The sequence below is a fragment of the Phyllobates terribilis genome, unplaced genomic scaffold (genome assembly GCF_046119375.1).
Source record: "Phyllobates terribilis strain yellow unplaced genomic scaffold, ASM4611937v1 Scaffold_4__5_contigs__length_816908805, whole genome shotgun sequence".
NCBI classification, from domain to species: Eukaryota; Metazoa; Chordata; class Amphibia; order Anura; family Dendrobatidae; genus Phyllobates; species Phyllobates terribilis.
Window position 1 is genome coordinate 400,338,272 of NW_027362764.1, and position 12,642 is coordinate 400,350,913.

The following is a 12,642-nucleotide window of genomic DNA, read 5'->3' on the forward strand; positions in this document are numbered from 1 at the left end:
GAGAAATTTTGTCCATCTTCTCCTCACAGTGTGCTCAGATTCTTGCATCTGAAAGAATCAGATCACATTATGCTGACATTTGGATCAAACTCTGATCAGAGTGTCATTAGCATACTCGACCCGATTCTCTCGGATGAGAGAACCTACGGTCATGTGACCGTGGCCTTAAAATTACAACCTTTAACAGGGCAATAAAGAGTAGGATGATCCAGTCAAATTCCACAACCTGATTAGAATTGTTTTTGTTTTTTTTATCAACTCCTGAAAAATAGTATTTTTAAGTAAAAACAGAGCTCTGACTACTGTGTAAGAGGACTATTTCTAAGGTTTAGTTCACACAATGAGTATTTGACACTGCATATTTCCTCTGTGTAAAAAAATAGCATCTCACAGTTCCAGCAAAGTGAATGGGATTTACAGAAATGTCCACTGTGCAGCATTAGATGCAGAAAATCAGCAGGTAAAATAAATGCACTTGCATTTAGTGCCTTCCCACTGCAGAAACGCACTAAACGCATGTAATTCACATGTGGATGTATCAATAAAGTTTTGCCAAATACAGGTAAATATGCAAAAGAAAGCAGCATTACTTTAAACATGGTATACCAGAAAGACACAAAAACAAGAGTGTCAAAAATGTAAGAAAATGCAGCAGAATAAAGTGCAAGTACCCCAATTTAACTAATTGGTGCAGAAATGCTGCAGACAGATAGTCTGCAACAGCCAAATACTCTTTGTGGGTATGTTCACACTGAGCTTTTTGAGAAGATTTTGGAGCAGAAGCTCTCCACTTATATTATGGATAACCTCTTTAGGCTTAAGAACATGAAGCAATTGAAAAAAAAAATAAAATAAAGAATGAGAACACACTTCAATTTGTTAGAAAAAGAGTTTTTTTTTTTGTTTCATTTCCCAACAAAAAATTTTTTCATCTTTAATAAGAAATTTAAATTAATCTTTTCATATAAGTGAGAACATTGAATCAATTATACCATTTATAAATCAGTAGTTTAAAACCAAAATTAATTCTATACAATTCTTCTATTAGCTAGCTTTTAATATGCAGTACTGTTCATAAAACAAATGCAGCAGACAAAAAAAAAAGGGGTTTATATAAACCTCTGGTAAACATTTAATCACCTCGCATTCAAGCCTCAAAGAGCAAACCACTTCTACGTTGGATCCATAAATTAGTTGAGTGGAAGACACCTTTTTCAGTAGAGATCAATATAATGCAAGTAAAAGCATTAATAGGGAGCCTGTCTGCTCCCCAGCCCCTCCTAAACCACCACCATAACTTTATATAAACCCATTCATGAATTAGAAGAAGGTCCTTTATGAGCCATACACTTATCTCTAAGTCTGAAAATCCCGTTAATTGTATTGAATTCATCCAGGACTAGTCTGTCGGAGCGTTGCTTTCCCCAGACTAGTCCTGCCTCAGACCTTGTAATAATGTCAAGGGATGCATAACATCTACTACACAGGCGACATCACCATCAGGGCTCAGCAACTCTCCGTATGAACGCAATGTTCTGCCTTCCTGGTCATGCACAATAATGCTTCATCAGAGCACTGTGCATGTCTAGGTAGGCAATAGTGATGCCAATTCCGCTTTGCAGCCTGCCACAGTGAAGCAGGATTGGTGTCACTAATACCCACCTGGGCATGAACATTGTGCTGATGTGTGAGAGTTGTAGTGAGAGCCCTGAAGGTGACGTCACCTGAGTGGTGAAGGTTAATCACGCCCAATGGGGGTGTGATAACAAGACCTGAGGCAGGACTAGTCTGGAGAAATCAACCCTCTGCTGGACTAGTCCTGGATGATTTGGATACCACAAGCCAGATTTATAACTTGCTTTTTCAGATTTAGAAATAAGTGTATGGCTCATAAAGGACCTTATTATAATCCAGGAAAAGACTTATATAAAGTGATGGTGGTGGCTTAAGAGGGCTTGGTGAGCAGACTTGTTCCCTTTAAATGGGAGTTTATCATCAGAAAACTACCTATTGGTTAAATTACGTTTTTGTGTTACATTGATATTTAAAACCATTTTGCCTTTTTTTGTCATATTACAATATAAAAAGACAAAAAAATGGCAATCTTGCAAATTTCACACTGGCCACTGGGACTTTTCTAGACTCTAATTGTCCAATTAATTATTGCAGTTTTGCCTGTTTTGTCGAGTCCTTGGTGTTTTGCGCTTTGTTTTTCTCACCAAATTCATCTTTCTATTTGTGCGTTAAATCTATTTTATGTGTTCTCTTGTGCTTTTTTTTTTTTCAATTCACCACTGTGGGCTTGATTTAGGATTTCCAGATGTTGTCGCCTGATGCACCATTTGTAACTTTTCACAAAGTCACAAAATTAGTTGCACTGTACTCCAGTCCTCCCTGGAGTGATTTTTATGTACAACCAGAAGTTTAGAGAAATTTTTTGTGACTTTTTGCTCTAAAGTTTAAGACAGAAAAAAAGTTTGTGCAAAATTCACAAACCACATGTGTCATTTCGATGAATTTGGTGCAATAAATGTCGAGTACCATAAGATAAAAAAGAAAATTCCAAAAGCCCTTACTTCCTGTTCTTTCAGGAAAAGCTTACAACACAAGTTGACAAAAATCATTTTAAAAATACATTTAACACAACCTAATTTAAACAATAGTTACATTTACTGATGATACATTCCCTTTAAGGCTGTGATAACACGTCCCGGCCGTATCATGACCAGAAGTGGCCAATAACTGCATTAGCATGGAGATCATCATGGTTTGCCAATTGCTTTGACCAAGCAGTTATGCAGTAAAATGCCCGTTCATTGAGTGACCATAACTAACTTGCATGCTGGTGCAGTTATTTTCAAACCATGCCAATCTACAATTTGGTGTGGTTTTCGGTCGCACTGAGGCACAACCCTAGACACCATACGGCCAGAAGAATGTGAACACAGCCTGAGAGCTACAGCACCATTCACACAAAGAATAATTAAAAATAAAATGAAATAGATTAGCATCAGATTTTCCTGAAACCTGTGCATAATATATACCTGTATTCACACACACCTGGTTGCATAGAAAGTAGGTACCGTTACATGGACAGTATTTTATACTGGAGGGTACGAGAAACTGGGTGGAACCATCTGGACATAGTAAAAAAATAGTTTTACAAGTACCGTTTACAAAATTACTTTTTCTAGCCCAAAATCACAATTCTCACATAAAAATTTTCAAATCCTGGAAAGAAATAGGAAAATCATGAGTTGTACAAGTTTTCTCAAATTTTGACATGAAGGACAAGTTTGTTGCAAAGTATGCCATTCTCGGAGTGCTTTGCCAGATTCACATACTGCATTCGGGAAGTGGTTTGGGAAAGCTCCCTCTATTCTTCAACTTGTGTGGGACCCATTTCATCTTTAAAAGAAGGGGTTGTCTCAAGACACACATTTATGGCACATCGCAATTGCTTGGAACCAGTCGGGACAAGTGATCAGGACCCCCCTATTCTGAAGACAGATGCAGGTGGGAAATATTACCAAAAGTCTTCTTGTGGATAACAAAAAGTAAGATTCCCATAGTAAGTGATCCACAGGAGACGCTGTCCTCTGCTGAACCTTTTGATCTGTCTTAGGGCTCATCTACACAATGATATCAGAACCTTAGATCATCTGAAAGACCAGTCTGACAAGTTAATAAAAAGAGCAAGAACCTCTATATCTTTTGATATCTAGAAACAACTCTACAGTATTTGTTCTTCCCAAATAGCAACGTACTAATTACCAATTTCCAGCAGCTTTTCTATAGGGAACTCAAATCCTTGTTTGTTTCAGCTGCAGAATTGCATTGTTCAAGTGCCTGGCAATGACACACGGGTGATGTTGCACAGTTTCACATGATATGAATACGTGGCACTGGGTGCAGATGTGTATCTCCATCCTCTAATACACCAAATCCTTTCTAAAACGGAGCATAATTCACTAATAAATAAACATGTGATGAACAATTATGTTATGTACCATTGTGTACCAAGGCACTTTAGAATATGGAGTATTGTTAAATGCTGGTAAGGTTTTCTGCCGAGATGCAGTTGGGTAAACATTAGTCCAGTCAAGCTAATCTGCTTTTGTGACATTAAATCTTCTGGGCTTGGAGCTTCTTGTGTAACGGGAGAAATCTCTATTCAGTCCCTTTTGCAGCCATTTTCCTCTACCTTTCAAACTTCCAAAGTTGATTCTTTTCCAAGCTGTTACAAGGCTGCATCTGCACATCTCCGCGGCCTTCTGATGTACGATATGAGCTAAGACATTTGTCCGAGTTAGGATGATATATTGTTCCATCCTGTACAGAAAAACAAAAGATGTGGACAGGGTCATTGTTCAGGTACAAATATGCTGTGCCTGGCTACCATTATGCTCTTCATACACTTACAAGAAGTCCGACTTCATACGTCTGACATTCACAGTGTGAATACATAGCACGATGTTTGGACAGGCCGCGGGTCTCCTGACCTGAGCTCAAAAGACTGATACATGTGCAAGAGGCGTTTGAGTTTGGGTAAATGGACCTGCAAGCGGTCTAGACATTGGGAATCATATTCAGGCCACAAATGTCACACGTGAAAACAGCCGAAAACTTTTACTGACAGAAATGTGGGTGTTGTACTTGCATCTGGGGTTACATAAGGTTTGCTATTTTGTATGCATCAGCTTACATCTTACATGTAAATGCGTTTCAGAGAAAATAATCATGCAGCCAGACTGTGAATCATGCTGCCCAGGGTTTGGATGAATCATCTAACAGGTTCCATTAGAGAACACCAAACACAATTAAAAAGGACCCTGTCACACCCCAAACTGAAATGATACCATTTATACTTTCATATAGAAAACTTGGCCCTTAAAAAAAAAAGAGAACCTGTACCTCAAGTCTGATTTTTTAATTATTTCATTTAAAAGCAGCTTTATTACATAAGTAAATGAGGGGGCTTTTGTGCACCTTTAGAATAGGCAAGTGCTCAGTGCACCATTATGCCCACTCAGTTACCATCCTCTGTCCCACTGCTTGTGATGATTGACAGCACCCGAAGAGCGCTGCCTGTACTGAATCCTCAGCCGTGCAAGTACTGATACTGCAGGAGCAATGGTGCACAAGGCGGCCACTGCAGACACAACACGGGGATCAGAGGCTGCCCGCACACATGGATATGGTGTGAGCTCTCTGCTCCTGCAATGTCAGTATATGAGAGGCTGAGGATTCCACACAGGAGTGCACTGAAACCCTCATTTACAAGTTATTAATTTTTTTATTTATTTTTTTATGTAAAAACATTTGTGGTACAGATTTACTTTAAGTCCCCTATAAGAATGTAGAAATGGTTTAATTTCAGTTATGGTGGTGACAGACTCCCTTTTAGAACAGGAAACTGTGGCTCCCTTGTTACATTACATCACCAAAATTGAACATTTGGTACTTAGAAAATAAAATCGTAATCTTATGAGTCATGACTTCTTTAAATCCAGGCTTGTATGAACAGTAAACAGTTCAGAATAGTGACTTTTAGCCACACGGTAGGCCCCATGTTACCATATGAGATTTGAAAAGCTCATTTGCATACCATATTGACCAATCATAGGAAGAAAAAAAAAAAAAAAAAACATTTACCAAAATGCAGCACAGAAAAAAATAGACAATAATAACTCCAGCCATGAATCCAGGGGGCTGCAGTGAAATGCACATTACTGCAGCTTGCTTAGTAACAATGCTGTTGATTCAGTAAAATATTGCTCAGCTAGAATGTAATGGAACACAAAAGAAAGATTTTAAAAGTGTGTGTAAAATAAAGTGGAATGAAATGTTACATTAAAATATAAGACTAAGCAAACAGCAGCTGGCTATGCTCATTAATACAGATACTACAGAAGACTCGTATATAAACAGAATTATTAGTCGTACTTACAAGTCGAAACTCCCAGATAATATTTTGAGGCATAATGCTACCATCTTTAGGACAGTGTTTCATCCCAACATAAGTCTGGAGTTCTGGGACCTCTGCACATAGTTCAGTGACTGAATTGAAACGAATCTCACGTTTTGTTGTGTATTCAAAAAACTGAAGAAAAATGATACATGTACACGTCATAAGCTGCACTGCAGTGTAACACGGAAAATGCAATTATCCTGACAAAGAAAGATTGTTAGCAAACCTGCTTGATTTTCCCATAGCCATTAAGACGAACCGGATCTATAGCCTGACTATATATAAACCAGTAAATAACGTAATTCCTTGCTAGTTATAGAACCATAACAAACCCTTAGCCATTCATTTCTTTGACATTTCAATATATTCAATTAATATAATAATATATTATATATAAATATTGAGATTGGTCAATGGGTTACATGTATGCTTTCTTCCTAAAATATCATTGCCCATTGGTTGCTTTGGGCATTAATATGCAGCTCCATTGGAGTATATAAGGCCAAACTGCGATACCCTCATATACAAGCTGTGTATATGTGTGGTACTGTGTGAATAGAACCTTGTATAAACATTGCTGCTGCGGCACAGCATGGCTGTCCAACAAGCATCCACCCAGCCAAAGCAACCCTTCTAGAATGCAATGAGGGGAACAGCATGACTACTAAGGGTACACATAAGTCTATAGTTATTCTAACTATATCTACCACCCAATGTGAATGACGACATGTATCTATGGAGGCGAACAAGGACAAAAGGGTACTGTACACTGTGTGCAGAATTATTAGGCAAGTTGTATTTTAGAGGATTATTTTTATTATTGATCAACAACTATGTTCTCAATCAACCGAAAAGACTCAAATATCCAAGCTTAATATTTTTGGAAGTTGGAGTGTTTTTTTTTTTAAAATTTGGCTATCTTAGGAGGATATCTGTTTGTGCAGGTAACTATTACTGTGCAGAATTATTAGGCAACTTAATAAAAACCAAATATAATTCCATCTCACTTGTTTATTTTCACCAGGTAAACCAATATCAGTGCACAAAATTTAGAAATAAACATTTCTGACATGCAAAAACAAAAACCAAAAAAATTAGTGATCAATATAGCCACCTTTCTTTATGATGACATTCAACAGCCTTCCATCCATAGATTCTGACAGTTGCTTGATCTGTTTTCGATCAACATTGCGTGCAGCAGCCACCACAGCCTCCCAAACACTGTTCCGAGAGGTGTACTGTTTTCCCTCCCTGTAGATCTCACATTTTATAATGGACCACAGGTTCTCTATGGGGTTCAGATCATGTGAACAAGGGGGCCATGTCATTATTTTTTCTTCTTTTAGACCTTTACTGGCCAGCCACGCTGTGGAGTAGTTGGATGCATGTGATGGAGCATTGTCCTGCATGAAAATCATGTTTTTCTTGAATGATACCGACTTCTTCCTGTACCACTGCTTGAAGAAGTTGTCTTCCAGAAACTGGCAGTAGGTCTGGGGGTTGAGCTTCACTCCATCCTCAACCCTAAAAGGTCCCACAAGTTCATCTTTGATGATACCAGCCCATACCAGTACCCCACCTCCACCTTCCTGGTGTCTGAGTCGGAGTGGAGCTCTCTGCCCTTTACTGATCCAGCCTCTGGCCCATCAAGAGTCACTCTCATTTCATCAGTCCATAAAACCTTTGAAAAATCAGTCTTAAGATATTTCTTGGCACATTCTTGACGTTTTATCTTATGTTTCTTGTTCAAACGTGGTCGTTTTTCAGCCTTCCTTACCTTGGCCATGTCCCCGAGTATCGCACACCTTGTGCTTTTTGATACTCCAGTAACGTTGCAGCTCTGAAATCTGGCTTGATTGTTCGGTGATCACGCTTCAAAAGTTTGGAAATTTCAAGACTGCTGCATCCTTCTGCAAGACCTCTCACAATTTTGGACTTTTCAGAGCCCGTCAAATCTCTCTTCTGACCCATTTTGCCAAAGGAAAGGAAGTTGCCTAATAATTAAGCACACCTTATATAGGGTGTTGATGTCATTAGTCAACTCCTCTCCTCATTACAGAGATGCACATCACCAGATTTACTTAATTGGTAGTTGGCTCTCAAGCCTATGCAGCTTGGAGTAGGACAACATATATAAAAAGTATCATGTGATCAAAATACTCATTTGCCTAATAATTCGGCACACACTGTACAGTTCTGACAGCCAACAAACATACTTTAGTCCCTTCACTAATACAAACATATACCTGGTTAACCAGTAGGTAAATGCAGTGTAGCAAGCACCATATTCCCAAAGATAGCGTATGTTGGAAACAGTGCAGCTACAATACTTTTTATTGGGGTCAGAAATTTACAGAAGACCATGCACAAATTAACACACAAAACTAATGTACACTGGTAGCTTCAAAGTCATGCCCCCTTTTTCTTACAAGACACCTTTGTAGCTATCTGAAAATGTGTTGCGGTCATGCTGTATTCTGCTCTTATCAATACAATTTCATAAATCAAAGCAATTCCATTGGTAAGTATGAAGTAAACTTAAATATAAAAGTAAGTAGATGGATAACTAAAGCATTCACTATTATTTTTTAACATCCCTATCATATAAAGCTGCATCTCCCTTCATGTGTAACACACCACTTACTCCTTTTACACTACCACCCCATCACGCTCTACATATTAGCAATTTGATAAGTTTGCTGTACATAACAGAAATATACCTGATTGCCCCCTTGTCCATGACATCCAAAGAGTGAGAGGTGAGCTCCAGTGGGGTTATGATCTGGTGCATTGTAATCTAAACACTCGGATGGAATGCCCATGCTGCGGATCTGAAGAATACATTTAATTTTACATTTTAAATGAAATCTTTACATTTAACATATGCATTAACTCTTGGTATAACCAACAAAGAAACAGACTGAGGGATATATTAGGAGAAAGTAAATTTAACTCATCAACAAGTGTCGTGCAGCCACTACCATGCCACATAAAAGTATGCAAAGAATTTAAAGGGGTTGTCTGGGATTATTGTATATTTTTTCTCATGGGGCTTGACCTGCTTCGCGTCAACAGAGCAGCTCTTTCTCTTACGGGATGCTTTGTCATCGGGCATTACCACAGACGTCATGCTGATTGATAGCTGGCTCCCCGCAGTTAAGCAGTGGGGAGCCTGATGTCAATTAGCATGACATCAGCAGCCATGCCCAGTCAACACAGCAGAGCAAAGAGAAGCAGCTGCTCTGTCGTTGGGATGGAGCCGGAAGCCTCAGGAGTGGTCCGTGACCGCTCTGAGTCAGCATAGATCGGTGTCAGGCAGAGACTTAGCAACTACCTAGGCCCATAAGAAAAAAAATAAAATAGTGCCAGATAACCCCTTTAAATAAGTGAATGACAAGATCATAGTGAAGCCTCTATACAAGTCACACCTGGTACTGTATATTACCAATTACCTGTTTGTAATTGCGCACATTGTACACAGTATTCTAAGATGGGTTATCACAATTGGGGTTGCTTAGTTTGGGGAAAAAAAGATGGCATGGAGGTAACCTCATTATTATTACTATATCAGAGTGACCGTAGAAAGATCTGTCTTATGATCTTTTTACACATAATCCCATGCCTATGACAAGTGAGAATGCTAGATAGGGGGGAGAAGCCTATCCACCCATCTATCTTCATTGTTGGCACAGGCCCTGTATATCTTGCCTGATCATTTTTTTGCTGTGTTTTGTTACCTCCATTTTTAGCAGCACTCTTTGCTGATTGAGCGCTGCTGCTATATTGATATACTCTTTCTTAGCACTAACATTTTTTTCTGTGACATACTCACATCTTGCCTTAGGACTATTGTTCTGAATGTACACTTACTTGGGCATGTGTCAGTACAATGGGTTTTGTGCTATATTTTATTAAATATTGTCTTATCATGGTTAGGTATTTTGTGTGATCATGGCATTAAGTATTTCTTAACTAGGTTGCTTCCAAATCTGAACTTGCTGACTGTGTGTCACATGGTGGTTTGGGGTGTCATAGCTCCATTATAAGCTATATGACAAGTTTGCATCACTTTTGGGTCTTGAAATGTTTTTAATTGCTGTTTTTGGTCTGTCATGTATTAATAACACACACACACATACACACACATACACACTACCGTTCAAACGTTTGGGGGTCATTTAGAAATGTCATTATTTTTGAAAGTAAAGCACATTTTTTTTCAATGAAGCTAACATTAAATGAATCAGAAATACACTCTATACATTGATAATGTGGTAAATGACTAATCTAGCTGCAAACGTCTTGTTTTTATTGCAATATCTATATAGGTGTATAGAGGCCCATTTCCAACAACCACCACTCCAGTGTTTTAATGGTACATTGTGTTTGCCAACTGTGTTAGAAGGCTAATGGATATTTAGAAAACCCTAGAAAACTCTTGCACAAGTATGTTAGCCCATCTGAAAAAAGTTTGGCTGATTTGAGAAGCTATAAAATTGACCTTCAGTTTGATTTCACAGAAGTTTGATTTACCTGGAGTTATATTCTGTTGTTTAAGTGTTCCCTTTATTTTTTTGAGCAGTGTGTGTGTGTGTGTGTGTGTGTGTAATGTAATAATATATTATATTATATTATATTATATTATATTATATTATATTATATTATATTATATTATATTATATTATATTATATTATATATATATATATATATATATATATATATATATATATATATATATATATATATATATATACACAGTACAGACCAAAAGTTTGGACACACCGCCTCATTTAAAGATTTTTCTGTATTTTCATGACTATGAAAATTGTACATTCACACTGAAGGCATCAAAACTATGAATTAACACATGTGGAATTATATACTTAACAAAAAAGTGTGAAACAACTGAAAATATGTCTTATATTCTTGGTTCTTCAAAGTAGCCACCTTTTGCTTTGATGACTGCTTTGCACACTCTTGGCATTCTGTTGATGAGCTTCAAGAGGTAGTCACCGGAAATGGTTTTCACTTCACAGGTGTGCCCTGTCAGGTTTAATAAGTGGGATTTCTTGCCTTATAAATGGGGTTGGGACCATCAGTTGTGTTGTGCAGAAGTCTGGTGGATGCACAACTGATAGTCCTACTGAATAGACTGTTAGAATTTGTATTATGGCAAGAAAAAAGCAGCTAAGTAAAGAAAAACAAGTGGCCATCATTACTTTAAGAAATGAAGGTCAGTCAGTGCGAAAAATTGGGAAAACTTTGAAAGTGTCCCAAAGTGCAGTTGCAAAAACCATCAAGTGCTACAAAGAAACTGGCTTACAAGAGGACCGCCCCAGGAAAGGAAGACCAAGAGTCACCTCTGCTTCTGAGGATAAGTTTAACCTTGTCACCAGCCTCAGAAATCGCAGCTCAGGTTAGAGACCAGGTCAATGCCACACAGAGTTCTAGCAGCAGACACATCTCTACAACAACTGTTAAGAAGAGACTTTGTGCAGCAGGCCTTCATGGTAAAATAGCTGCTACGAAACCACTGCTAAGGACAGGCAACAAGCAGAAGAGACTTGTTTGGGCTAAAGAACACAAGGAATGGACATTAGACCAGTGGAAATCTGTGCTTTGGTCTGGTGAGTCCAAATTTGAGATCTTTGGTTCCAACCACCATGTCTTTGTGCGACGCAGAAAAGGTGAACGGATGGACTCTACATGCCTGGTTCCCACCGTGAAGCATGGAGGAGGAGGTGTGATGGTGTAGGGGTGCTTTGCTGGTGACACTGTTGGGGATTTATTCAAAATTGAAGGCATACTGAAACAGCATGGCTACCACAGCATCTTGCAGCGGCATGCTATTCCATCCGGTTTGCGTTTAGTTGGACCATCATTTATTTTTCAACAGGACAATGACCCCAAACACACCTCCAGGCTGTGTAAGGGCAATTTGACCAAGAAGGAGAGTGATGGGGTGCTACACCAGATGACCTGGCCTCCACAGTCACCAGACCTGAACCCAATGGAGATGGTTTGGGGTGAGCTGGACCGCAGAGTGAAGGCAAAAGGGCCAACAAGTGCTAAGCATCTCTGGGAACTCCTTCAAGATTGTTGGAAGACCATTTCCCGTGACTACCTCTTGAAGCTCATAAAGAGAATGCCAAGAGTGTGCAACGCAGTCATCAAAGCAAAAGGTGGCTACTTTGAAGAACCTAGAATATAAGACATATTTTCAGTTGATTCACACTTTTTTGTTAAGTATATAATTCCACATGTCTTAATTCATAGTTTTGATGCCTTCAGTGTGAATGTACAATTTTCATAGTTATATATATATGATAATAGTACAGACCAAAAGTTTGGACACACCTTCTCATTTAAAGATTTTTCTGTATTTTCATACCTGGTTCTGCAGGTGGGGAGCACAGACCACACCTTAGTACCAATGCTTTCTGGCTGATGTTTTGGTCACTTTTGAATGTTGGTTGTGCTTTCACACTCGTGGTAGCATGAGGCGGACTCTACAACCCACAGAAGTTGCTCAGGTAGTGCAGCTCATCCAGGATGGCACATCGATGCGAGCTGTGGCAAGAAGGTTTGCTGTGTCTGTCAGTGTAGTGTCCAGAGGCTGGAGGCGCTACCAGGAGACAGGCCAGTACACCAGGAGACGTGGGGGGTTTGG

General features: G+C 38.9%; 1 protein-coding gene across 1 annotated transcript in view; it reads right to left on the reverse strand.

Moving 5' to 3' along the window:
• Positions 1-3,265: 3,265 nt before the first annotated feature.
• The window catches only part of GALNT4 (polypeptide N-acetylgalactosaminyltransferase 4), a 76,940-nt gene continuing 67,563 nt past the window's right edge, over positions 3,266-12,642 (reverse strand). The window contains exons 9-11 of the mRNA XM_073678505.1: positions 8,692-8,802; positions 5,951-6,103; positions 3,266-4,332 (exon numbers count right to left, since the gene is read on the reverse strand). Coding sequence (XP_073534606.1) covers positions 4,201-4,332; positions 5,951-6,103; positions 8,692-8,802 — 396 coding nt within the window. The 3' untranslated portion in view covers positions 3,266-4,200. The remainder of the gene's footprint in view (positions 4,333-5,950; positions 6,104-8,691; positions 8,803-12,642) is intronic.